Source organism: Oncorhynchus kisutch, linkage group LG6 (genome assembly GCF_002021735.2).
Source record: "Oncorhynchus kisutch isolate 150728-3 linkage group LG6, Okis_V2, whole genome shotgun sequence".
In the NCBI taxonomy this organism is placed as follows: domain Eukaryota; kingdom Metazoa; phylum Chordata; class Actinopteri; order Salmoniformes; family Salmonidae; genus Oncorhynchus; species Oncorhynchus kisutch.
Window position 1 is genome coordinate 28,890,952 of NC_034179.2, and position 27,609 is coordinate 28,918,560.

The following is a 27,609-nucleotide window of genomic DNA, read 5'->3' on the forward strand; positions in this document are numbered from 1 at the left end:
CTACAGTACACCTGTTGTATTCGGCACATGTAACAAATACAATTTGATTTGCCTTCGGTGGCCTTTCTCAGTAGTCAAAGATTTCCTTCATTTTGGATCAGTCACAGTGGTCAGGTATTCTGCCACTGTGTACTCTCTGTTCAGGGCCAAATAGCTCCGTTTTTTGTCAATTCTTTCCAATGTCTCAAGTAATTATCTTTTTGTTTTCTCATGATTTGGTTGGGTCAAATTGGGTTGCTGTCCTGGGGCTCTGTGGGGTCTTTTTTGTGTTTGTGAACAGAGCCCAGGACCAGCTTGCTTAGGGGGCTCCTCTCCAGGTTTATTTCTCTGTGGGTGATGGCTTTGTTAAGGAAGGTTTGGGAATTGCTTCCCTTAAGGTGGTTGTAGAATTTAACGGCTCTTTTCTGGATTTTGATCATTAGCGGGCCTAATTCTTCTCTGCATGCATTATTTTGTGTTTTACGTGAAATGTATATATATTTTTAAGGGAAATGCCTTGGCGGCTGCGGTGCAACTTTGAAATAGTCCAAAAACCCGCGACCAATACATTTTTAACCCGCGACATTGTTTTCAAAGTTGTCCAATGACAGGAAAATCACGAATATGGCAACACTGCTGCGCTGCGTGAGCTTACCCGGAAGTGTATGTCAGCAAACGTGTAATGTTTATAATTTTCTAACGTGGTTTGTCGGTGAGGTAACACACAACTCAACATCTTCATTTACCGTTTTTGATTACTAATAATGCACCTTGTCATTTAAGCTACAGTTTCCCAACACGTTTACCGCTGTTTAATTCCAATTTCTAGTCATAGAAACTAGCTAACTAACGTTATGGACTGGGGATTGGCGCTCGAGGAGGACATGGCGCGGTAAGACCGGTGACTGTTATCTTGGGAGCTTGTGTTTGTTATGTGGAGTGGGTGATTACACGCTGTTATATTAGCTGAGTACGCCTACCTAACGAATTATTTACCCTAGCAAAAACAATTCTGTCCCCCCCAGCGAAACCTCCGCCACGGGAAACCCTGAGCAGCAATACAACCCCTGGTCCAACCAGTCCAACCCATGGTCAGATCCAGGCTGCACCTCGGGATCTATAGGGGAGCTGGAAAAGCTGGCCTCAGGGGATGGACATCATGGCACTCACTCGAAGAAGCAAGGCGTCCAGGTAGAATGAGTTTGCATAGGACAGCAGTAATTTCCCAGACAATTGTGGGCATGTGACAAAGTCATCTTATGTGTTGTCTCTTGCAGACGGATGCCTGGACAGCAGACAAAGATGTTAACACAGATCAAGATTGGGAGTCACTGATGGTAATGTGTTCACTCTGGGGTCATGACTGGGGTATGGTGAATCAGTGTAGTAACTCACACACAATATATGTATATCTGTTCATGTGCATGACACAAGTTAACCTCTTTCATTCTTATTCTGTGGTTACATTTTCCCCTCTTTCTCCAACATTTCCTCCTTCCCTTCCTATTTCTTTCACTCTCTCTCTCTCTCTAGCGGTCAGTGGATGAGTACAGCACTCACCTGGCCCTGCAATATGAGGAGCTGATGAAGCAGCAGCAGGAGGAGGAGGCTGATCATGGCAACCTCGTAGACAGCCTGGTTCAGAAAAAAGATGAGGGGATCCACCAGCAGCAGGTCTGTGTTCAAACACACATCTCTGTGCTGTAGGCTACGTATAGGCCTACTTGTCTTTTCATCAGCTTGAGATGTTGTACATCTTTGATCTAATTAACTGCGAGTGACTATTTTCAGATGCTGCTGGACAAAATCGAGTCTCTGCGTGTGAAGCTTCAGCTGAACTGCTGCAAGACCACCCGCAAGAACTTTGCAGTCAAGAAGCAAGACCTCAGCACGGAGAAAATCAAAATGGAGGAGGAGAGGAACAGGTAGAGATATTGAGAAGAAGGTGGAAAAGGAGAAATTGGGGAAAACCCTTTGAGGTGTGGGACAGACGGTAGGCTAGGTGGTGGCCACCAACAGAACTGTGACAAGATATCCTGTCAGTCAGCCATGTTCCTCTGTCTGTCCCTCTACCAGACTGTCTCAGGAGCTGAAGGAGACCACCAGAAAGCTGGCTTTGCTGATAGAGGAGCAGAACCTGGAAAAGTAAGACTACTGAGCCACACTCCTACACTTCACCTAACCATAGACAACGTATCATATACATTATCATGCTACACAACACATCTTGTCCACAATATAATGCTATACAACACACCTACTGTGCTCATCTATAGGCTTATGTGGGAACGGGAGCTAGCAGACTTGAACACGGAGATGGAGCGGCTACAGAAAGAGTCAGAGGAGGCTACCCAGACAGCTCTACGGGATGAGGTCCGTCTCTGTCCATATTTATCATCTCTACATCAGTCAACCATCACAACCCTATGACACTGAATGTTCACTCTGATTCACCTATCCACATGTCGCCATGGAGTTTGATTTGAAGACAATCAGGGATTAACCCTGATTTGTATTCTGATTTATGTTCAACAGATTGCAGCTCTGGAAATGCAGAGAGATGTGACAATGTCTGAGGTGGACGACTGGCTGAAAGAGGCTGACCAATACATCAACACACTTAGGTACTATACTGAGCATGACCCTATGACTGAAGCTGGATGTAGCCTACATATTGTAGCTTCTCCCATAAAGGCTGTGCTTCAGTGATTGGTGTTTCCTCTGTCTGCAGATTTGACCCCTCTCAGCAGCACATGCAACAAAGGCTGGAGTGGGAGAACAATGTGGCTGTTGTTCACAGCAGTTTGGCGGGACTGCAGGTGAGGCACAAGAGGGATGGTAGAACACTGCTTCTCAATGGATAAATGTATGCTTTAAGAACATGACTAGTGTGGACTTTATTATTGTCTCTCTCTCTCTCTCACTCAGAATCAGTTCAAGGAGCACCTTCACCTGCTGCAAAAGGGCCAACCGATGGAAAGCCTCCCTGGAGTCACATTACCACACTTACCCCAAGTCCCCACGGTCTGTGTGTGATACATGTGTGTAGTTGATTCTGACGAAGACAGTCGATGCCAGTGATTAATGTGGATACAGTATCTGTTGTTAATGGAACCATTCCTCTGCAGGTGGACTTGGTGATGAGTCCGATGATGTACGCTCCACCCCTCCCCCCTTTTCAAAATTTCCAGATGGGCCCTCCTAACACCGTGGGGATGCCCTTCCAACCCCAGCAGCACCACCCAGCTGCCTTCATAGCCCCAGCCAGATTAACTCCCCCACCTGTCCCCTCCTCTACTCCCCCTACCTCTGCTCTACCGCTCCACCCAGCCACCCCACCTGTTTCCCTGCCCACCACCGTGGCCTCCGCCCAGCCCCTGCCTTTCAGTAACCCTCCTGCTGCTGGCAAACTGGACAATCTGCTGAAGAGACTGGGGGACATATTTCCACAGTGCAACAGGTGAGCTGTCTGTCACTTACTCTGAATTTACTAGTCAGTAAAATATCTTGCAGACTACAATCAATAAATATTGATTCTAGTCTCATTCTTTCCATTTACCTTTGTCTCTTTCTACTCTCCGTCCCTCTCTCTTTCTCTCTCCAGAACTCAACTCATGTCAGTGCTGCAGCAGATTAAGAATTCCCGTGGCACCATGGCTGGCATGTCTATGGACGAGGTCACACAGCAGGTGGCACAGAGACTGGCACAGAGTGAGAAACCGGTAAAACAATCACACAAACTCACACTGAGACACATACACACTAAGTGTGCACACACACCAACACAGTCTAAACCTTAATTTAACCTTTATCCTCCACAGGCTCCAGGGCCCATCCGGCCTCTTTCTGCTGCCAGGGGCATTCCTGGTCTTCCAGGCCCAATCCATCGTCCTCCAGGCCCAATCCAGAGGCCTCCTGGCCCCATCCAGAGACCCACAAATCCCTCTCAAAGACCTGCAGTAACTCAAGTCTTCCAGACAAGGCCCCCACAGGTACAAACCACTACCAACCCGCAGAAGGCACAATTGAGAATTTTAGGCTTGGGTGACTATGTACATAATTAATGTATTTCTGAGGTGCTGCTTCTCTCTCTCTCCAGCCTGTGGCTCCCAGTAATCGTAAGCTGTGCTTGATGTGCCAGAACCACGTGGAAGTAGACAGCCAGCACCCCATGAGCTGCGCCCACACTGTTCATAAGGATGTAAGTCCTACACTGAATTAAAAACGTATAGATTACTGAAAACTGTATGGCTCAGTTGGTAGAGAATAGCGCTTACAACGCCAGGACTGTAAGTTAAATTCTCAGGGCCACCCATACGTAACATGTACGCACGCATGACTAAGTCGCTTTGGATAATAGCATCTGCTAAATTGACACTATCAGATGATACTTTGCTATAACCCTAACTATGCTTAAACTAGTTAGGCACCGTTAGCTGATGTAAAGCTGATGATTTGCCTCTGTGTTTCAGTGCATCAGTGTATGGCTACAGTCCAGCAAGAACAACACCTGCCCCTTCTGCCCAGCCAAGTGAAAGGAGTAGCAAAAAACACAGAAGGAGAAGACATGAAGGGAAAGAGGAGCTGAACACTGATAGTGTTCTGTTCAGCGTCACAGAATGGAAGAAGGAGATGGTGGAATATTATTCACATCAACTATATACACAGAGCAGACATGGTGACGTATTACTATTCACCTACAGTGCATTCAGAAAGTATTCAGATCCCTTGACTTTTTCAACATTTTGTTACGTTACAGCCCTATGCTAAAATGGATTCAATTAAACAAGTTTCCTCATCAATTGACACACACCATGATGACAAAGTGAAAACAGGTTATTTAAGTATTCAGACCCTTTGCTATGAGACTCGAAATTGAGCTCCGGTACCAAAAAATGTATGCAGTATTGAAGGTCCCCAAGAACACAGTGGCCTCCATCATTCTTAAATAGAAGACGTTTGGAACTACCAAGCTTCCTAGAGCTGGCCGCCCGGCAAAAAACCCAATGGTCACTGTGAAAGAGCTCCAGATTTGAGAGAACCTTCCAGAAGGACAACCATCTCTGCAGCACTCCAACAATCAGGCCTTTATGGTAGAGTGGCCAGACGGAAGCCACTCCTCAGTAAAAGGCACATGACAGCCCACTTGGAGTTTGACAAAAGGCACCTAAAGGACTCTCAGACCATGAGAAACAAGATTCAAATCAAATGTATTTATATAGCCCTTCGTACATCAGCTGATATCTCAAAGTGCTGTACAGAAACCCAGCCTAAAACCCCAAACAGCAAGCAATGCAGGTGTAGAAGCACGGTAGCTAGGAAAAACTCCCTAGAAAGGCCAATACCTAGGAAGAAACCTAGAGAGGAACCAGGCTATGTGGGGTGGCCAGTCCTCTTCTGGCTGTGCCGGGTGGAGATTATAACAGAACATGGCCAAGATGTTCAAATGTTCATAAATGACCAGCATGGTCGAATAATAATAAGGCAGAACAGTTGAAACTGGAGCAGCAGCACAGTCAGGTGGAAGTTGAAACTGGAGCAGCAGCATGGCCAGGTGGACTGGGGACAGCAAGGAGTCATCATGTCAGGTAGTCCTGGGGCATGGTCCTAGGGCTCAGGTCAGTTGAAACTGGAACAGCAGCATGGCCAGGTGGACTGGGGACAGCAAGGAGTCATCATGTCAGGTAGTCCTGGGGCATGGTCCTAGGGCTCAGGTCCTCCGAGAGAGAGAAAGAAAGAGAGAAGGAGAGAATTAGAGAACGCACACTTAGATTCACACAGGACACCGAATAGGACAGGAGAAGTACTCCAGATATAACAAACTGACCCCAGCCCCCCGACACAAACTATTGCAGCATAAATACTGGAGGCTGAGACAGGAGGGGTCAGGAGACACTGTGGCCCCATCCGAGGACACCCCCGGACAGGGCCAAACAGGAAGGATATAACCCCACCCACTTTGCCAAAGCACAGCCCCCACACCACTAGAGGGATATCTTCAACCACCAACTTACCATCCTGAGACAAGGCTGAGTATAGCCCACAAAGATCTCCGCCACGGCACAACCCAAGGGGGGGGCGCCAACCCAGACAGGATGACCACAACAGTGAATCAACCCACTCAGGTGACGCACCCCCTCCAGGGACGGCATGAGAGAGCCCAGATTCTCTGGTCTAATGAAACCAAGACTGAACTCTTTGGCCTGAATGCCAAGCGTCACCTCTGGAGGAAACCTGGCAACATCCCTACGGGGAAGCATGGCAGAGACTAGTCAGGATCGAGGGAAAGATGAACGGTGCAAAGTATAGAGAGATCCTTGATGAAAACCTGCTCCTGAGCGCTTAGGACCTCAAACTGGGGCAAAGGTTCACCTTCCAACAGGACAACGACCCTAAGCACACAGCCAAGACAATGCAGGAGTGACTACGGGACAAGTCTCTGAATGTCCTTGAGGGGCCCAGCCAGAGGCCAGACTTGAACCCAATTGAACATCTCTGGAGAGACCTGAAAATAGCTGTGCAGTGACACTCTCCATCCAACCTGACAGAGATTGAAAGAAGAATGGGAGAAACTATCAAAACACAGGTGTGCCAAGCATGTAGCTTTCATACCAAGAAGACTTGAGGCTGTAATCGCTGCCAAAGGTGCTTCAACAAAGTACTGAGTAAAGGGTCTGAATACATATGTAAATGTGATATATCAGTTTATTTTTGTGCAAAAATAATCCATTTGCTTTTGCTTTGTCATTGTGGGGTAGTGTGTAGATTGATGAGGAGAAAACAATAATTTTATCAATTTTAGAATAAGGTTGTAACGTAACAAAATGTTGAAGAAGTCAAGGGGTCTGACCGTTCCGAATGCACTGTATGTGACACAATAAACAGAAGTCTTTCATATTATGCATCCCTATATTGATACAGCTGACTAAATACTTTAATACCTTTTTAAAGGCTGACCAAAAGCACATCTGTTGTTAACTGCAATGATAATCTGGCACCATAACTTATTTTTTGTTTTCACATTACTGTTGTGTGTTAACCCATAGGGATATCATGTTTGTTATGTATGCCTTTTTATTTATTGTAAAATATACTTCTCATACCCTTTGACATAATTATAACAACTTTGACATGTTATTTTGTAAGTATGTTATTTCTAATTTCCATGCATTTGGTATGTTCATTTCTAATTTTCATGATTCTATGTTGAACATTTTATAATTTGTATGGCAAAAAAAAAACACTAGTGTTAAGTGCCTTATTAAAAGTCACACTGAAGTATCACTCATTGAACTTAAAACTGCCCAATTTGAATGAGCAGAATGTTGAAATACTTACAGTTGAAGTTGGAAGTTTACATACACTAGCCAAGTACATTTAATCTCTGTTTTTTCTCAATTCCTGACATTTAATTCAGAGTAAATATTCCCTGTCTTAGGTCAGTTAGGATCACCACTTTATTTTAAGAATGTGAAATGTTATCACATTCCCAGTGGGTCAGAAGTTTACACTCAATTAGTATTTGGTAACATTGCCTTTAAATTGTTGAACTTGGGTCAAACGTTTCGGGTAGCCTTCCACAAGCTTCCCACAATCAGTTAGGTGAATTTTGGCCCATTCCTCCTGACAGAGCTGGTGTAACTGAGTCAGGTCTGTAGGCCTCCTTGCTTGCACACACTTTTTCAGTTCTGCCCACAAATTTTCTTTAGAACTTAGGTCAGGGCTTTGTGATGGCCACTCCATTACCTTGACTTTGTTGTCCTTAAGCCGTTTTGCCACAACTTTGGAAGTACGCTTGGGGTCATTGTCCATTTGGAAGACCCATTTGCCACCAAGCTTCAACTTCCTGACTGATGTCTTGAGATGTTGCTTCAATATATCCACATAATTTTCCTCCCTCATGATGCCATCTATTTTATGAAGTGCACCAGTCCCTCATGCAGCAAAGCACCCCCACAACATGATGCTGCCACCCCATGCTTCACGGTTGGGATGGTGATCTTCGTCTGCAAGCATCCCGCTTTTTCCTCCAAACATAGCAATGGTCATTATGGCCAAACAGTTCTATTAAGCTTTAATGACTCCAACCTAAGTGTATGTAAACTTCCGACTTCAACTGTATAGAGAAGTGAGATGGCATTATCTATTTGGACTGTTGTATTAACCTGACAATAAACATGTTTAATTACCATCTGTGATAAACGATCAAAGAAAACCATCACCGCAGTATTTTGGAGACCTTATGCATTTTACTGACAGGATGTCATCTCTGGAGTAGAGAGCAAGATGTTAGGAACTCAGCAAAAAAAGAAACATCCTCTCACTGTCAACTGCGTTTATTGTGAGCAAACTTAACACGTAAATATTTGTATGAACATAAGATTCAACAACTGAGACATAAACTGAACAAGTTCCACAGACGTGACGAACAGAAATTGAATAATGTGTCCTTCCACCAAGGCACCTGCAAGTTCCCGGACATTTCTGGGGGGAATGGCCCTAGCCCTCACCCTCCGATCCAACAGGTCCCAGACGTGCTCAATGGGATTGAGATCCGGGCTCTTCGCTGGCCATGGCTGAACACTGACATACATGTCTTGCAGGAAATCACACACAGAACGAGCAGTATGGCTGGTGGCATTGTCATGCTGGAGGGTCATGTCAGGATGAGCCTGCAGGAAGAGTACCACTTGAGGGAGGAGGATGTCTTCCCTGTAACGCACAGCGTTGAGATTGCCTGCAATGACAACAAGCTGAGTCCGATGATGCTGTGACACACCGCCCCAGACCATGACGGACCCCCCATCTCCAAATCGATCTCACTCCAGAGTACAGGCCTCAGTGTAACGCTCATTCCTTCTACGATAAACACGAATCAGACCATAACCCCCGGTGAGACAAAACCGTGACTCGTCAGTGAAGAGTACTTTTTGCCAGTCCTGTCTGATCCAGAGACGGTGGGTTTGTGCCCATAGGCAATGTTGTTGCCAGTGATGTCTGGTAATGACCTGCCTTACAACAGACCTACAAGCCCTCATTTCAGCCTATTGTGGACAGTCTGAGTACTGATGGAGGAATTGTGCGTTCCTGGTGTAACTCGGGCAGTTGTTGCCATCCTGTACCTGTCCCGCAGGTGTGATGTTCAGATGTACCGATCCTGTGCAGGTGTTGTTACACGTGGTCTGCCACTGCGAGGACGATCAACTGTCCATCCTGTCTCCCTGTAGCGCTGTCTTGGGCGTCTCACAGTACGGACATTGCAATTTATTGCCCTGGCCACATCTGCAGTCCTCATGCCTCCTTGCAGCATGCCTAAGCCACATTCACGCCGAATGACAAGCACCCTGGGCATCTTTCTTTTGGTGTTTTTCAGAGTCACTAGAAAGGCCTCTTTAGTGTTCTAAGTTTTCATAACTGTGACCTTAATTGCCTACCGTCTGTAAGCTGTTAGTGTCTTAACGACCGTTCTACAGGTGCATGTTCATTGTTTATGGTTCATTGAACAAGCATGGGAAACACTGTTTAAACCCTTTACAATGGAGATCTGTGAAGTTATTTGGATTTTTTACGAATTATCTTTGAAAGACAGGGTCCTATGAGGTGTAATCATTACTCCAAACATTTGCAAAGCTAGCATTTCTATTGGACAGGTTCAGCAAACAGGGAAGGACCAACCTGAATCTGTCCAATAGAAATGCTCGTTTTCATTTGGAGTAATGATTACACCCCAGGTACACCAAGTTTCTTTCACCAAGCAATAGCAAGCATGAAACTGAGACAGGCCATGTTCATGTGGATGGAATCACACAGTGAAGGTGGCCACTACGTGGAGACATTCACCAGTTAGTGTATCTGTGCAAGTCTCAGCCGTTCTTGTTGTAATGTGCTGTTGCGAGGAGGCTGCCAGTTAGTGTGTTACATAGTTGAGGGGAGGTGGAGTCCTAACTGACCAGGGTCACAGGTCCTTATGCCTTTATGGCCGTGAAGACGGTATCTTAGAAGTCCATGACCCTGCTCTTTAGGACCTCTAAGTAGGGCTCCACCTTGCTTTGGAGGTCAGGAGGTCAGGGGTGTATGTGGACACCTCCTTCACTTCACCGATTGACTTCACAAGCTGCTCCTTGTACTCATCAGCGTAGGGGCGTCAGCTCCTCCAGTCACTCGGTCAGCTTGGTGCGGACAACCGCAACTATAGGGATCAGCTTGGACTTGGTCTCCTCAACCTTGGCGGCATCTCATCAACCAGGGTCTGCAGCTTGGCCCTCAAGGTGTCCATATCCTCGCGGCGCTTGGAGACGTACTCCTGGAAGACGGGCTCCAGCTTCTTGCGGTACTCCTTAACGTGCTTCTGGAGGACCTGCTGCAGCTTCTTACGCTTGGGCTCTAGCTGGGTGTGGAGGTCCTCGACATCAGCCATCACCATCTGATGCACCTGCTTGGAGGTATCAAGGAACTGGGTGCTGTAGGCATCGCCGTAGGGGGCCAGGGTCTGGGAAGCAGTCTGGGCATACTCATGCAGCTTGTCGAAGCTCTTGGACAGCTTCATCCTGGGGGTACAGAGAAGTGGAGGGTAAAATGAGGGAGAGACCAGAGCAACCCATTGCTATTATGGAAAGAAGGATGAGGGTTTGTAGGGAAGAGGACATGAAGACAGAATAATCTGATAGAAGTTAACTATGAGTGGAGATATTTTTGTCTCTTACTTGTACTCAGCTAGCTATAGAGTTCAGGCCTCTACACAAAACAATGTACTATGTCATATAACATTAGAGCTAATACTGACCTTCTGCCAACAAGAGAGTCAGTGCAAGAGTGACAAACTTTATGGTGAGGGACAGAGAGGAGATGAGATAAAAAGGGAGAGGGGGATGGGTCAGATAAAAATATTGAGAAGCAAGCAACTTAACATTTAACACTTAACAATGTTTCACACAACCAAACACATTTGAATCTAACACCAAACATTCATCCTCAAACTTTAGAGTACAAAATGCCACTGTTAGACACATTAATAACCTTTAAATTACTTTTGATGAATATGATCCATATTTAAAATGGCAAACATTTAATTCTTACATTTCTTTCCAATAAATAATATCGGCTGTCTTTCAGCAACTTTACGCCTGGTCATTCAATTCCTCCATTTTCCAATGTTGGCTATATCCTATGCTTTCTTTATAAGCCCCATACCTCCCTTCGAGAGTTTCAGTGAGGCTGGATGTCTGTTACCTGGGGTGGTGCTGCTCTTTAAGTGGACACCTCCTTCACTTCACCGATTGACTTCACAAGCTGCTCCTTGTACTCATCAGCGTAGGGGCGTCAGCTCCTACGCACAGCACCAGGAAGCTTTTATAGGTCTCTGAGCAGTTGTGTGCGTGCTGTCTCAGACATGGACCTCCACCCCTTACAACTCAACTGGAGGAGCAAGTTCAAGGGTCAGAAACAAAGACGAAGTACAGTTAGATGAGCACACAGACAAATATACCTACATGTACAGTACCAGTCAAAAGTTTGGACACCTACACACCTACTTAAAAATATATACATTTGCAAACATTTCTAAAAAGCGGTATTCACTTTGTCATTATGAGATATTGTGTGTAGTAGACTGATGAGGTAAAAAACATTGAATCAATTTTAGAATAAGGCTGTAATGTAACAAAATGTGGAACAAATCAAGGGGTCTGACTACTTTCTGAATGCGCTGTATATGCCATTGTAGACTGCCATTTAATACAATAAAGATGTTGAAATGACGATATCACTGGAGTTATTGTAAATCAATTTGTGCCACTTGTGTAGCTTACCTGGAGCTGGCAAACCAATTTAATAAATAGCCCATAAGTTTATTGTTATAGTAGCCTTGTGTTATTATGCAATTATTAACGGCCATGTTTAGTAAATTCAATCGGAAATTCTCAAAGCTCTATTGCAATTGCCGATCAATTGTTAGAATGCATTTGATTGATGATAACAGTAGTCAGATTAGGCTACAGGTAAAACAAATTTAAAAAATCAACAATGGTTGTTGTTGACTAGCATATTCAGTTAATATACAGTACCAGTCAAAAGTTTAGAAACACCTATTCATTCAAGGGTTTTTCTTTATTTTTACTATTTTCTACATTGTAGAATAATAGTGAAGACATAAACTATGAAATAACACATGGAATCATGTAGTAACCAAAAAATATATATTTTGGATTCTTTAAAGTAGCCACCCTTTGCCTTGATGACAGCTTTGCACACTCTTGGAATTCTCTCAACCAGCTTCAACTGGAATGCTTTTCCAACAGTCTCAAAGGAGTTCCCATATATGCTGAGCAATTGTTGGCTGCTTTTCCTTCATACTGCGGTCCAACTCATCTCAATTGGGTTGAGGTCAGGTGATTGTGGAAGCCAGGTCATCTGATGCAGCACTCCATCACTCTCCTTTTTGGTCAGCCTGGAGGTGTGTTGGATCATTGTCCTGTTGAAAAACAAATGATAGTCCCACTAAGCGCAAACCAGATGGGATGGTGTATAGTCGTGGCCAAAAGTTTTGAGAATGACACAAATATGAGTTTTCACAAAGTCTGCTGCCTCAGTTTGAATGATGGCAATTTGAATATACTCCAGAATGTTATGAAGAGTGATCCGATGAATTGCAATTAATTGCAAAGTCCCATTTTGCCATGCAAATGAACTGAATCCCCAAAAAACATTTACACTGCATTTCAGACATGCCACAAAAGGACCAGCTGACATCATGTCAGTGATTCTCTCGTTAACACAGGTATGAGTGTTGACGAGGACAAGGCTGGAGATCACTCTGTCATGGTATTTGAGTTCGAATAACAGACTGGAAGCTTCAAAAGGAGGGTGGTGCTTGGAATAATTGTTCTTCCTCTGTCAGCCATGGCATGTGTTACCTGCAAGGAAACACATGCCATCATCATTGCTTTGCACAAAAAGGGCTTCACATGCAAGGATATTGCTGCCAATAAGATTGCACCTAAATCAACCCTTTATATCATCAAGAACTTCAAGGAGAGCGGTTCAATTGTTGTGAAGAAGGCTTCAGGGCGCCCAAGAAAGTCCAGCAAGCGCCAGGACCGTCTCCTAAAGTTGATTCAGCTGCGGGATCTGGGCACCACCAGTACAGAGCTTGCTCAAGAATGGCAGCAGGCAGTTGTGAGTGCATCTGCACGCACAGTGAGGTGAATACTTTTGGAGGATGGCCTGGTGTCAAGAAGGGCAGCAAAGAAGCCACTTCTCTCCAGGAAAAACATCAGGGACAGACTGATATTCTGCAAAAGGTACAGGGATTGGACTACTGGGGTAAAGTCATTTTCTCTGATGAATCCCCTTTCCGATTGTTTGGGGCATCCGGAAAAAAGCTTGTCCAGAAAAGACAAGGTGAGCGCTACCATCAGTCCTCTGTCATGCCAACAGTAAAGTATCCTGAGACCATTCATGTCTGGGGTTGCTTCTCAGCCAAGGGAGTGGGCTCACTCACAATTTTGCCCAAGAACACAGCCATGAATAAAGAATGGTACCAACACATCCTCCGAGAGCAACTCCCAACCCTCCCGGAACAGTTTGCCTCCAAGCAGTCAGACAAGTGATAATTAAATGTAACCTTTATTTAACTAGCAAGTTAACTTTAAGCCTGTCACTCAATGTAAAAAATGTGTTGATAACCAGCACACATCAGTTCTACTGGTAGTACTGCTACGACCAGCAGTACTACACCTGCACCTGTCGACGACACAAGTTGTTCTGCTTCCACGAGCACATCCAATGCTAGCATCAGTAATTCTACATTTGTTGGTAGCCCAGCTAGCATGGACATTGACAGTTGTGAATCTAATGCAGCCGAAGAGCTACTGCCCCCTTACCAGGGAAAGCCCCGAACAACAGACAGGGACGTTTGACCATCAGAAATGCGCAAATATGATGAGAACTACATTAATTTGGGGTTCACTTATATCGGGAGTAATGCCATTCCTCAGCCACAGTGTGTTATATGTGCAAAAGTACTATCTCACAACTCTATGAAACCTTCACTCTTGCGCAGACATTTAGAAACAAAACATGCCAATTTGAAAAATAAGCCACTGGAGTTTTTTGAGTGAGAATTAAGACGACTTTCGAGTGAATCACATTTTAATTTGGCATACCCCTGACGGCATTGCGTACCCCAGTTTGGGAATAGCCGCTCCAGAGGTTAAATGGGAATCCCGCAAGTTAGTAATGCAGTGACTGAATCGCAGATAGGCTAGCTAATCACAAACCTTGATGATAAAATAACTTTTCACACTTACACCTTAAAATCAAGTGAAATGAAGCAACACCACAAATTATGTACATTCATCGTCCTTTATTGGAACACTTAAGCATGTGAGAATATAGCGTAGTTTGACCCAAATACAGATACTCGCTATCGTTAATTATCTTACAAACACTACCACATCCGCAATACAAGGCCATCTATCCAAGCTTCACATATATGTATTATATACAAATGGGTCACTTCTAAACAGTCAGAACAACCAACCATAAGTGACACATACTGTACACACTTCTCACCCAAGCCAGTGTTGAAGGTTCACACACACACACACACACACACACACACACACACACACGCACACACGCACACACAAAGAATATGTGTAGAGCTTAAAGGACAATTTAGCTTTTTACAACCAAATCATTTTTTAAATTTGTATGTATTTGGCATTTCCAGACACTTGGAGATTTCACTTGTTTTTGAGAAACTTACCCCAACCAGCGATTCATTTTCGTTATCCTCGATGTGCAGTACGTTGGCTCCGAAACACCCAAATACATCCTTTAAAAACAGAAAAGCTCTCAGTATAGTGATGCAGGTCTTTAGATGTTGTACACATGAAACAGACAACTCGAGTGATATCTCTCCGCCCATTCTAGCAGCAGGCTACATAGAAAATGGAACAGCTGGATAGGGGCTTGACGGCTTGAGTCAAGTTAAAGTTGCGCATAAAGTTAATTTGTTCAGAGCCCCAGTACTGCACAACGAGGACGAGGAAATGATGGCTGGGGTAAGTTTCTCAAAAACAAGTGAAATCACACAAAACAAAACAAAAAGTGTTTGAACCCTTCTATAAATTTGCCATTGACATCAAAACAGAGATTTGGTTGTAAAAAAAAAAAGGTACATTTCCTTAAAGACAGTAGCTAGTAACATGAGAGCAAGAGGACCTCAGAAACCACTTCAGTTCAACTGCACCAGGAAGAGACAAAACAGGATTGTGACCTGTGGTTGGGTTTTAGTGTGGTAGTAGACTATTAAATCTATGTAATTCCATGTCAGTAGCTTTATCATGATGCAACTGTTTAAGACGTCCTGCGACAATGTCATATGTTAGGAGGCAGGTGGTAGTGTGGACTGGGATGGATCGGAGTTCTGTATACTACACACAACGAGACAAAATAGGGACAGAATGAAGAGTAGGCGAGAGACAGAGTAAGCAGGTATTGGAGTCTGTAGGAGAGTAGTTTCCTATGTGTAAGAAAGGGAGAGAAAGCCAATGTGTGTGTGTGTGTGTGTGTGTGTGTGTGTGGCAGAAGGCAGGTATGGGAGGATAGCTGGACTTCACCGTTTTGTGTGTCAAGGCACAGAGTGAGGGAGGGAGGAGAGAAGATTACAGTTGGTACTCATATGGCGGTTTAGAGCTTTTAAAGGGCTATTGGTTTAGACTGGGGCATATGGAGCCAACTCAAACAGATTTCTGGGAATATATAGGAGTGTTTATTACTGTGCTGTTAAGCTGTGCCCAAGTAGGAAGCTAATTTACATAACAATTGGCAAAGCTGACATTTTAAAGTCTAATACAGTGTCTGTGTGTGTGTGTGTGTCTCTCTCTTCTCTCAGAGTCTATGCATGTTTGCCATTAGCCTCTCTATACAGCTTGTGCAGGTGTCGGATCTCTCTCTATCCTCTGTTGCTGCTACAGCATGTACGATGTCTCTGGAAGTATTGTTGTCGCTCTCTCTTTCACTTCTCCACACCGTCAACTATGTCTCCCTGCACACATGCACATGAACCCATGCACTCCCCCTCCTCTCCTGCAGTTCCAGTTCCACTCAAATGAGTGCCCAAGCTCTCTGCTTGGCCCAGCAAGTGACATCTTGATCTGACCCCATCTCAATAGACAGGAGCATGCCTCACTCCTGACTACTCCCCCCCCATTCCCTGTAGAGGTAGAAGTTGCCACAGATCTTGCCCCTAACAACAGACCTAGGACCAAATCAGATCTAGGATATATCTAGCAACAGATCAGATCTAGGACAGATCTAGAACCAGATCCTGGATTAGTGGTTTTAGGCAAATTCCAGCTACTCCCCAGCAGAGTGAATGAGTGAGGCATGCCCCTGGCTGTGTGGGTGTGTGGTCCCTGGGCCGTGGCTCTCAGACCAGCGAGGCCCTCTTCTCCTCAGGCGTCCCCTCCAGTATCTGCAGCAGCAGGTCAATGAGGGGCTTGGAGATGGCCCGGTAGCCCGCCGCTGTCAGGTGCAGGAAGTCAAACATGTCCCTGGTGGAGATGGTCTCGTCAGAGTGCACGAAGCCCGCCCCCACATCCAGGAACTGGGTATGGCCCAGCCGTGGCAGCCAGGAACGCAGGAAGCTGTTCACCGCCACGTTCTTCTCCCGCAGCGGGTTGGGCCACTCGCCCCGTGCCAACAGACCCTGAAACGGACAGACAGCAGAGGTTGGTTACTACTGGGAGCTAAGGACACATCTGTAAATGCATGCATCCTCATATACATATCAGACCTGGGTTCAAATACATGTGTATTTGAGTAACTGGTATTTTTTTTATAACAACAAAAAAAAGTACTTTTACTTGAGAAAATGTATTTGAATTCCATCATTCTGAAGTTGTATTAGGATATTGCATTTAAAAATATATATTTTTGAAATCATTGAATTAATAAATTGAACCTTTTCATATTTGAAACTGAATTGAATAAATATTGCATTCAATTTTAAAATTCAAAATAAATGTAATTCAATATTTAAATATTCTGTTTCAATATGATATATATGGCGTTCATTGTCCATGTATCAAGTTAACAAACTATCATTTCAAGTTGATCAAAGTTTAATATATTCAACTTCTCAAATGCATTCAGATCAGTGTTAATTTTGGCACTTTTTTAAAATTTAGATTTAGTCTAGGCATAGTCATTTTGACTAAAATATCATTAAGTCTTAGTCACATTTATACCATTTGAATAAGGATTTAGTCTAGTTATTGTCAAAATTAGGAAAACTGTGGGCCATTTTTGTCAACTAAATATCCTTTCATTTTAGTCACATTATGTTTGTATTGCCTCTATAACCTATAGCAAACATTCATATTTTTATTTAACCTATATTTAACGAGACAAGTCAGTTAAAAAAAATCGGCGTTCCGTCAACGGAACAGTTGTAAATCTTATGTCAAGATCGCAGATTTTAGAGTAACAACAAATGTCGGTAAATATAAGGTTCTTATATCGTCTGAAAGCTTAAATTCTTGTTAATATAATTACACTGTCCAATTTACAGTGGCTATTACTGTGAAAAATTGCCATGCTATTGCTCCTAACAACAAAATGTTTTTTTCACCGCAATAGGTTTGATTATTTCACCTCTGAAGGTGAAATGTGTACTTTCATTCTGAAAATCTTGCTCTGATTTATCGTCCAAAGGGTCCCAGATATAACATGAAGTGTCATTTTGTTAGATAAAATCATTTTTCATATTATAAAAAGGTCCATATATCATGCACAATCGATTTTGTATTTCCACTCGTTCAATTTGCAAAGAAAGGAATCTGTGAAAATCTCACCCTAAACGTTATTTCAACGAGTCAAATCACGTTCGTATCTATTCCTCAGAGATCCTAGAAGGTAACGAGACTTCACTATTTCATTAGGGTGTAGTATATCCTACAGAACACCATATTTGTGGTCAGAGAGCGATGCCTTCATGGCACACCGATGACACGGGCGGCCATCACTTGAACGACTGTATCTTTTTCAAATAAGCAACAATCGGGGTCAAACAAAGCTAGCTAGATAGCCAATGAGCTGGGCTTTACGGGAGTATCCGGAAACTATGTCAAATGTGGAATGTAGCTTCTAACCTTGTACGACAGCATGCCTTTTCATTTTGGACAAAAATTATAAAGATATTCAGAGAGTTATGAAGTTATGAAAACTGGATGTTTTGAAAATGTTGAACTTATAATATGGCTACTAATACTTGGAACGCTAAATCAAAGTCCAAGTATACAGATTTGAAGATATTCTTGCAGAAAAATGGAATATGAATGTAAATGTCTCCTTCAGGATTTGCCCAAATGTACCTGGGGACTTCACACTAAAAGGCTTGAGGATCAGTCAATACTCCAAGTTATCCATCTGAAACTTTGCACATACACTGCTGCCATCTTGTGGACACTATCGGAATTACAACCAGAGTGATGGCTATAAATATGACGTTTCGCTTGCCTTTCAAAGATGGTGGTACAAAAACACTGGTTGGTTTTTTCTTTGTATTTTCTTCTACCAGATCTATTGTGTTATATTCTCCTACATTCAATTCACATTTCCACAAACTTCAAAGTGTTTCCTTTCAAACGGTACCAAGAATATGCATATGCTTGCTTCAGGGCCTGAGCAGTTAGATTTGGGTATGTCATTTAGGCGAAAATTCAAAGAAAAAATTAGTTTTAAGAACAAATTCTTATTTACATTGACGGCCCACCCCGGCCAAACCCTAACCCGGGCGACGCTGGGCCAATTGTGCGTAATTGTGTGTGGGACTCCCAATCATGGCCGGTTGTGATACAGCTTGGAATCGAACCAGGGTCTGTGGTGACGCACCTTGCACTGAGATGCAGTGCCTTAGACTGATGCGCCACTTGGGAGCTCAAATAGAGGCAGAGAGCATGATGCTCCTTCATTGTCTCTGTGAGTCAATTTGCAAGTCCCATATAATGTGATAACGATGAGTTGAAATCCACTTAGCCTATTGTTTTTTGGCACATTAATTTATTTTCTTTTGCTGTTTCATATGTAGCCACGTAGTGGTGGTGCTCCACTATAAGTGTTGCTTTGCCAACAGTGTGTTAATGTGGCATTCTACCTGCAAAACAGAGCACATTGTTTTGAGAGCAGAGTGGAAGAGCATCTTTACTCTATTTTTCCCTACTGAACCATATTCATCGATTATGTGTATGTACAACAGCTTTGATTCAGTTTTTTGGAAGTACTCTTAAATTGTTGCTAGAAATTGTACTAAATTATGCTCTAATTCCATGTTGCTTTTGTTTTGTTTACATTGTAAACATAGTCAACGTAGCTAGCTAGAGTTTCTGCTAGCTAGAAGATTCCTTACTTCAACCAATTCTTGAGCTTGGACGTTGAACGTGATGCAACGGGGGCAGCATCTTTCATTGATTTCAAAGGAAGCATTCCCTCAACGGCTGATGTCTGATGGCAACGCCGGATGAATGATGGCTGTAGGGTAGCAGGGCCGCTACTGTGCTTTGATTGACAAACTGCAAGCTTCACTAGTTTATAAAAGATGTTGAACTGACTGAATAAAGTTGATCTCGTATAGCCTTGCCATTGAGAAATCATTTAACGTAGTTATATATCCATGGTATCGCATTGGGACAAGTAAACTAAAGACCTTGATTATATTTTAATATTTAAAAAAATTAAGGGAACACTAAAATAACACATCCTAGATCTGAATGAATGAAATATTCTTATTAAATATGTTTTTCTTTACATAGTTGAATGTGCTGACAACAAAATCACACAAAAATGATCAATGGAAATCAAATTTATCAACCCATGGAGGTCTGGATTTGGAGTCACACTCAAAATTAAAGTGGAAAACCACACTACAGGCTGATCCAACTTTGATGGCTTATAGGCTTTCTCCTATAGAGCTCCATTTTTATGGAACGGTCTGCCTACCCATGTCAGAGACGCAAACTCGGTCTCAACCTTTAAGTCTTTACTGAAGACTCATCTCTTCAGTGGGTCATATGATTGAGTGTAGTCTGGCCCAGGAGTGGGAAGGTGAACAGAAAGGCTCTGGAGCAACGAACCGCCCTTGCTGTCTCTGCCTGGCCGGTTCCCCTCTTTCCACTGGGATTCTCTGCCTCTAACCCTATTACAGGGGCTGAGTCACTGGCTTGCTGGGGCTCTCTCATGCCGTCCCTGGAGGGGGTGCGTCACCTGAGTGGGTTGATTCACTGTTGTGGTCATCCTGTCTGGGTTGGCGCCCCCCCCTTGGGTTGTGCCGTGGCGGAGATCTTTGTGGGCTATACTCAGCCTTGTCTCAGGATGGTAAGTTGCTGGTTGAAGATATCCCTCTAGTGGTGTGGGGGCTGTGCTTTGGCAAAGTGGGTGGGGTTATATCCTTCCTGTTTGGCCCTGTCCGGGGGTGTCCTCGGATGGGGCCACAGTGTCTCCTGACCCCTCCTGTCTCAGCCTCCAGTATTTATGCTGCAGTAGTTTATGTGTCGGGGGGCTGGGGTCAGTTTGTTATATCTGGAGTACTTCTCCTGTCCTATTCGGTGTCCTGTGTGAATCTAAGTGTGCGTTCTCTAATTCTCTCCTTCTCTCTTTCTTTCTCTCTCTCGGAGGACCTGAGCCCTAGGACCATGCCCCAGGACTACCTGACATGATGACTCCTTGCTGTCCCCAGTCCACCTGGCCATGCTGCTGTTCCAGTTTCAACTGACCTGAGCCCTAGGACCATGCCCCAGGACTACCTGACATGATGACTCCTTGCTGTCCCCAGTCCACCTGGCCATGCTGCTGCTCCAGTTTCAACTTCCACCTGACTGTGCTGCTGCTCCAGTTTCAACTGTTCTGCCTTATTATTATTCGACCATGCTGGTCATTTATGAACATTTGAACATCTTGGCCATGTTCTGTTATAATCTCCACCCGGCACAGCCAGAAGAGGACTGGCCACCCCACATAGCCTGGTTCCTCTCTAGGTTTCTTCCTAGGTATTGGCCTTTCTAGGGAGTTTTTCCTAGCCACCGTGCTTCTACACCTGCATTGCTTGCTGTTTGGGGTTTTAGGCTGGGTTTCTGTACAGCACTTTGAGATATCAGCTGATGTACGAAGGGCTATATAAATAAATTTGATTTGATTTGATGTAATGTCCTTAAAACAAGTCAAAATGAGGCTCAGTAGTGTGTGTGGCCTCCACGTACCTGTATGACCTCCCTACAACGCCTGGGCATGCTCCGGATGAGGTGGTGGATGGTCTCCTGAGGGATCTCCTCCCAGACCTGGACTAAAGCATCTGCCAACTCCTGGACAGTCTGTGGTGCAACGTGGCTTTGGTGGATGGAGCGAGACATGATGTCCCAGATGTGGTCAATTAGATTCAGGTCTGGGGAACGGGCGGGCCAGTCCATAGCATCAATGCCTTCCTCTTGCAGGAACTGCTGACACACTCCAGCCACATGCGGTCTAGCATTGTCATGCATTAGGAGGAACCCAGGGCCAACCGCACCAGCATATGGTCTCACAAGGGGTCTGAGGATCTCATCTCGGTACCTAATGGCAGTCAGGCTACCTCTGGCGAGCACATGGAGGGCTGTGCGGCCCCCCAAAGAAATGCCACCCCACACCATGACTGATCCACCGCCAAACCGGTCATGCTGGAGGATGTTGCAGGCAGCAGAACGTTCTCCACGGCGTTCCCAGACTGTCACGTCTGTCAGATGTGCTCAGTGTGAACCTGCTTTCATCTGTGAAGAGCACAGGGCGCCAGTGGCGAATTTGCCAATCTTGGTGTTCTCTGGCAAATGCCAAACGTCCTGCACGGTGTTGGGCTGTAAGCACAACCCCCACCTGTGGACGTCAGGCCCTCATACCACCCTCATGGAGTCTGTTTCTGACCTTTTGAGCAGACACATGCACATTTGTGGCCTGCTGGAGGTCATTTTGCAGGGCTCTGGCAGTGCTCCTCCTGCTCCTCCTTGCACAAAGGCGGAGGTAGCGGTCCTGCTGCTGGGTTGTTGCACTCCTACGGCCTCCTCCACGTCTCCTGATGCACTGGCCTGTCTCCTGGTAGCGCCTCCATGCTCTGGACACTACGCTGACAGACACAGCAAACCTTCTTGCCACAGCTCGCATTGATGTGCCATCCTGGATGAGCTGCACTACCTGAGCCACTTGTGTGGGTTGTAGACTCCGTCTCATGCTACCACTAGAGTGAAAGCACAGCCAGCATTCAAAAGTGACCAAAACATCAGCCAGGAAGCATAGGAACTGAGAAGTGGTCTGTGGTCACCACCTGCAGAACCACTCCTTTATTGGGGGTGTCTTGCTAATTGCCTATAATTTCCACCTGTTGTCTATTCAATTTGCACAACAACATGTGAAATTTATTGTCAATCAGTGTTGCTTCCTAAGTGGACAGTTTGATTTCACAGAAGTGTGATTGACTTGGAGTTACATTGTGTTGTTTAAGTGTTCCCTTTATTTTTTTGAGCAGTGTATTTAGTCCATTGACATGACTGTCAGGCAAGTCCTAAAGTGAGTGACTCGTCAGTAGCCTACTGAGCTATACTCACAAAACCATCATGGGACTCGCATCTGAAGTCTGTAACGCTGATGTGCCAACATCTCTCTGTAGCGTCCAAATGGTTTGGGCTACACACTAATATGACTCTCACGGACACGATTGTATTCTTTGTTTTACTCTACGACACCCACAAGTGTCACAGGACTCGTCTGAAGGTAATCCGGTACCTGGACGAAAAATGTATGTAAGTGAATCGAGCATTTCCACGTCAAGGTAGATGCGTAATTCCACTATAAAAGAAATCTCATATCTCTCAGATATAAACTCAGCAAAAAAAGGAAATGTCCCTTTTTCAGGACCCTGTCTTTCAAAGATAATTAGTAAAAATCCAAATAACTTCACAGATCTTCATTGTAAAGGACTTGTTCAATGAACCATAAACAATTAATGAACATGCACCTGTGGAACGGTTGTTAAGACACTAACAGCTTGCAGACGTTAGGCAATTAAGGTTACAGTTATGAAAACTTAGGACACTAAAAGAAGCCTTTATACTGACTCTGAAAAATACCAAAAGAAAGATGCACAGGGTCCCTGCTCATCTGCGTGAACGTGGCTTAGGCATGCTGCAAGGAGGCATGAGTATTGCAGATGTGGCCAGGGCAATAAATTGCAATGTCCGTACTGTGAGACGCCTAAGACAGCGCTACAGGGAGACAAGACGGACAGCTGATCGTCCTCGCAGTGGCAGACCACGTGTAACAACACCTGCACAGGATCAGTACATCCGAACATCACACCTGCGGGACAGGTACAGGATGGCAACAAAAACTGCCCGAGTTACACCAGGAACATACAATTCCTCCATCAGTGCTCAGACTGTCCACAATAGGCTGAGAGAGGACTGAGGGCTTGTAGGCCTGTTGTAAGGCAGGTCCTCACCAGACATCACGGTGGGCACAAACCCACCGTTGCTGGACCAGACAGGACTGGCAAAAAGTGTTCTTCACTGACGAGTCACGGTTTTGTCTCACCAGGGATGATGGTCAGATTTGCGTTCATCGTCGAAGGAATGAGCGTTACACCGAGGCCAGTAGTCTGGAGCGGGATTGATTTGGAGGTGGAGGGTCCATCATGGTCTGGGGCGGTGTGTCACAGCATCATCGGATTGAGCTTGTTGTCATTGCAGGCAATCTCAACGCTATGCTTTACAGGGAAGACATCCTCCTCCCTCATGTGGGGAAGACATGACCCTCCAGCATGACAATGCCACCAGCCATACTGCTCGTTCTGTGTGTGATTTCCTGCAAGACAGGAATGTCAGTGTTCTGCCATGGCCAGGTAAGAGCCCGCATCTCAATTGATCCCATTGAGCACCGTCTGGGACCTGTTGGATCGGAGGGTGAGGGCTAAGGCCATTCCCCCCAGAAATATCCGGGAACTTGCAGGTGCCTTGGTGGAAGAGTGGGGTAACATCTCACAGCAAGAACGGGCAAATCTGGTGCAGTCCATGAGGAGATGCACTGCAGTACTTAATGCGGCTGGTGGCCAAACCCCCCCCCCCCCCCCCATTGTTCAGGGACACATTATTCAATTTCTGTTAGTCACATGTCTGTGGAACTTGTTCAGTTTATGTCTCAGTTGATGAATCGTGTGTTGTTCATGCAAATATTTACACATGTTAAGTTTGCTGAAAATAGACGCAGTTGACAGTGAGGAGACACTTCAAAACATACTTCCTTATGATTTATTTTTTAACTCTTTTTCCCATGTACACTACCGTTCAAAAGTTTGGAGTCACTTAGAAATGTCCTTGTTTTTGAAATAGTTTTTTGTCCATTAAAATAACATAAAATTGATCAAAAATACAGTGTAGACATTGTTAATGTTGTAAATGACTATTGTAGCTGGAAACAACAGATTTTTTTAATTAATGGAATATCTACATAGGTGTACAGATGCCCATTATCTTCAACCATCACTCCCGTGTTCCAATGGCACGTTGTGTTAGCTAATCCAAGTTTATCATTTTTAAATGCTAATTGATCATTAGAAAACCCTTTTGCAATTATGTTAACACAGCTGAAAACTGTTGTGCTTCTTTGGACTAGTTGAATATCTGGAGCATCAGCATTTGTGGGTTCGTTTACAGGCTCAAAATGGCCAGAAACAAAGGACTTTCTTCTGAAACTCGTCGGTCTATTCTTGTTCTGAGATATTAAGGCTATTCCATGCGAGAAATTGCCATGAAACTGAAGATCTTGTACAACGCTGTGTACTACTCCCTTCATAGAACAGCGCAAACTGGCTCTAACCAGAATAGAAAGAGGAGTGTCTACAGTAGTTTGAGAAACAGCTTCATTAAATAGTACCCGCAACACACTAGTCTCAACGTCAACAGTAAAGAGGCGACTCCGGGATGCTGGCTTCTGATGAGTGTGTTATAAATAGTTATCCTGTGCCTGTTAATTTACCTCCCTGCAATGGCTGTTAGTTCCAATGTTGAAACTACTGTTTTTTGTCAATAGTTTTGATGACAGTTATCTTTTGATTGCTGACCTAAATTTCACAAATAGTTATGTTAGCTACAATAGGGAGACCACTATTAGCCCCTCCGATACTATCAACAGGCTTGTATCTAGCTATCATACTGCATGTGCTCACAAGCATAGAGGTGTTGTATATGGCAATATTGTGCCCATTTCCTTGAAATCTTCTGTTAGGTCTGAAACAACAAATCCAATATGTAATGATCTGGCTTGTATTGATAAACCACTGGAATACAAAGACAGTAAGAGTTAGAAAATATGCACTTAAACATACGTAGCCTATTGTCTAAAATAGAAGATATTAAGATCTGGGCCTTTCACAAAAATCCAGAAAAAATAGAAAGAAATGGATTCTGAGATTGCTATTGATGGTTACAGAGTATTTATGGCAGATAGGAAGGGTACAGGGGGCAGTGTAGACATATGTAAAATATCACCTTTCTGTTCAATGTTAAAATCTGTCACCATCCCAAAGCAATTAGAATTTTTGGCCTTAAGTCTCCAATTAGGAAGTAACTCTACAATAACAATCATGGGAGTTTACCGTCCACCCTCTGCTAAGAAATGTGTGCTAATAGAACTCACTGACTTAATAGCCTCCTTTTCAGCCTCTGAAGTGTTAATCGTTGGGACTTTGCCTGTGGAAACCTTTACTCTGATTGTTTAAAGGATTTTTGTGTTAAATTAAATCTGACCCAGTTAATTAATAAGCCCATGCGTCCAAATCTGATGGACCCTACAAAATCAACCTTGATCCACCACATATTTACAAATACCCCATGAAGAATATGTTGTAAGTGGGGTGTTTTCCTTAGATATAAGTGACCATTGTCCTAGTGTATGTATCAGGGATGTGCGAATACCTAGATCCAAACCATGTTTTATCAGAAAGAGGAATTTTAAACATTTCAATGAACATTCCCTTTTACATGATCTTCAATGTAGTGACTGACATTGACTGTATCTCATCTATTCATGATCCAGAGCTGGCTCTAAAAAACTCAAATGTCTTCAATATTTGGGTTGGCAGGTAGCCTAGTGGTTAGAGTCCTGGGCGTGTAACTGAAAGGTTGCTGGATTGAATCCCCGAGCTGACAAGGTAAAAATCTGTTGTGCTGCCCCTGAACAAGGCAGTTAGCCCACTGTTCCCCGTTAGGCCGTCATTGTAAATAAGAATTTGTTCTTAACTGACTTGCCTAATTACATAAAGGTTCAATAAAAATAAAAATGTTGTCGATGAGCATATTCCCTTAAACACTGGAGCTAGACAAAGTTATACATTCATAATAGAGATGCTGTCTGGGCCAAAACTAGCTTTACGGACTCAAACCCAGATTGGCAATCATTTAGGAGATTGAGAAATCTGTGTAAAACTAGTTAGAAAAGCTAAATCTGATTATTTTGTTAACGCACTGATTGTGCAGGGAATCTGGTCCTGGAAAAGCATTAATCTCTGAAGGGTTGTAGCTCTTCTTCTCTTCCCCATCAAATTAATCTCTCAAATCAAACAAATTTTATGTCACATGCGCCAAATACAACAGGTAGACCTTAAATGTTATATGCTTACTAACAAACCCATAACCAACAATGCAGTTAAGAAGAATAAGAGTTAAGAAAATATTTACGAAATAAACTAAAAGTTTAAAAAAAGTTACACAATAAAATAACAATAACGAGGCTATATACAGGGGGTACCGGTACTGCGTCAATGTGCAGGGGTACAGGTTAGTCGAGGTAATTGAGGTAATATGTACATGTACAGTACCAGTCAAAAGTTTGGACACCTACTCATTCAAGGGTTTTTCTTTATTTTGACTGTTTTCTACATTGTAGAATAATAGTGAAGACATCAAAACTATGAAATAACACATATGGAATCATGTAGTAACCAAACAATTGTTAAATCAAAATACATTTTATATTTTTGATGACAGCTTTGCACACTCTTGGCATTCTCTCAACCAACTTCACCTGGAATGCTTTTCCAACAGTCTTGAAGGAGTTCCCACATATGCTGACCACTCGTTGGCTGCTTTTCCTTCACTCTGCGGTCCAACTTATCCCAAACCATCTCAATTGGGTTGAGATCGGGTGACTGTGGAGGCCAGGTCATCTGATGCAGAACTCCATCACTTCCTTCTTGGTCAAATATCCCTTACACAGCCTGGAGGTGTGTTGAAAAACAAATGATAGTGGGACTAAGCATAAACCAGATGGGATAGCTTATTGCTGCAGAATGCTGTGGTAGCCTTGAATACTAAATAAATCACTGACTTCCGGCACCGACAGAGATGGCCGCCTTCCTTCGCGTTCCTAGGAAACTACGCAGTATTTAGTTTTTTTTACGTGTTATTTCTTACATTGGTACCCCAGGTAATCTTAGGTTTTATTACATACAGTCGGGAGGAACTACTGGATATAAGAGCAAAGTCAATTCACCATCATTACGACCAGGAATACGGCTTTCCGAAGCGGATCCTCTGTTTTGGCCACCACCCA

General features: G+C 43.9%; 2 protein-coding genes and 1 pseudogene across 3 annotated transcripts in view; 1 reads left to right on the forward strand and 2 right to left on the reverse strand.

Annotated features, from left to right (window-relative positions):
* The first annotated feature begins 629 nt into the window (after nt 1–629).
* rnf214 (ring finger protein 214) lies at nt 630–4,893 on the forward strand. The gene is made up of 16 exons (XM_020485314.2): nt 630–696; nt 809–871; nt 1,005–1,170; nt 1,257–1,316; nt 1,513–1,653; nt 1,771–1,904; nt 2,056–2,124; nt 2,256–2,352; nt 2,515–2,603; nt 2,711–2,798; nt 2,908–3,003; nt 3,108–3,439; nt 3,584–3,701; nt 3,801–3,971; nt 4,079–4,180; nt 4,452–4,893. The coding sequence occupies exons 2-16, from the start codon at nt 834–836 to the stop codon at nt 4,512–4,514; spliced, it is 1,764 nt and encodes a 587-aa protein (XP_020340903.1). The 5' UTR covers nt 630–696; nt 809–833; the 3' UTR covers nt 4,515–4,893.
* A 4,589-nt stretch (nt 4,894–9,482) lies between these two features.
* LOC109892634 (apolipoprotein A-I-like) lies at nt 9,483–12,251 on the reverse strand (annotated as a pseudogene).
* A 2,075-nt stretch (nt 12,252–14,326) lies between these two features.
* The window catches only part of LOC109892633 (platelet-activating factor acetylhydrolase IB subunit beta-like), a 41,272-nt gene continuing 27,989 nt past the window's right edge, over nt 14,327–27,609 (reverse strand). For both annotated transcript variants that reach the window (XM_031826543.1, XM_020485317.2), the window contains one exon: nt 14,327–16,693. In XM_031826543.1, coding sequence (XP_031682403.1) covers nt 16,415–16,693 — 279 coding nt within the window. In that variant the 3' untranslated portion in view covers nt 14,327–16,414. The remainder of the gene's footprint in view (nt 16,694–27,609) is intronic.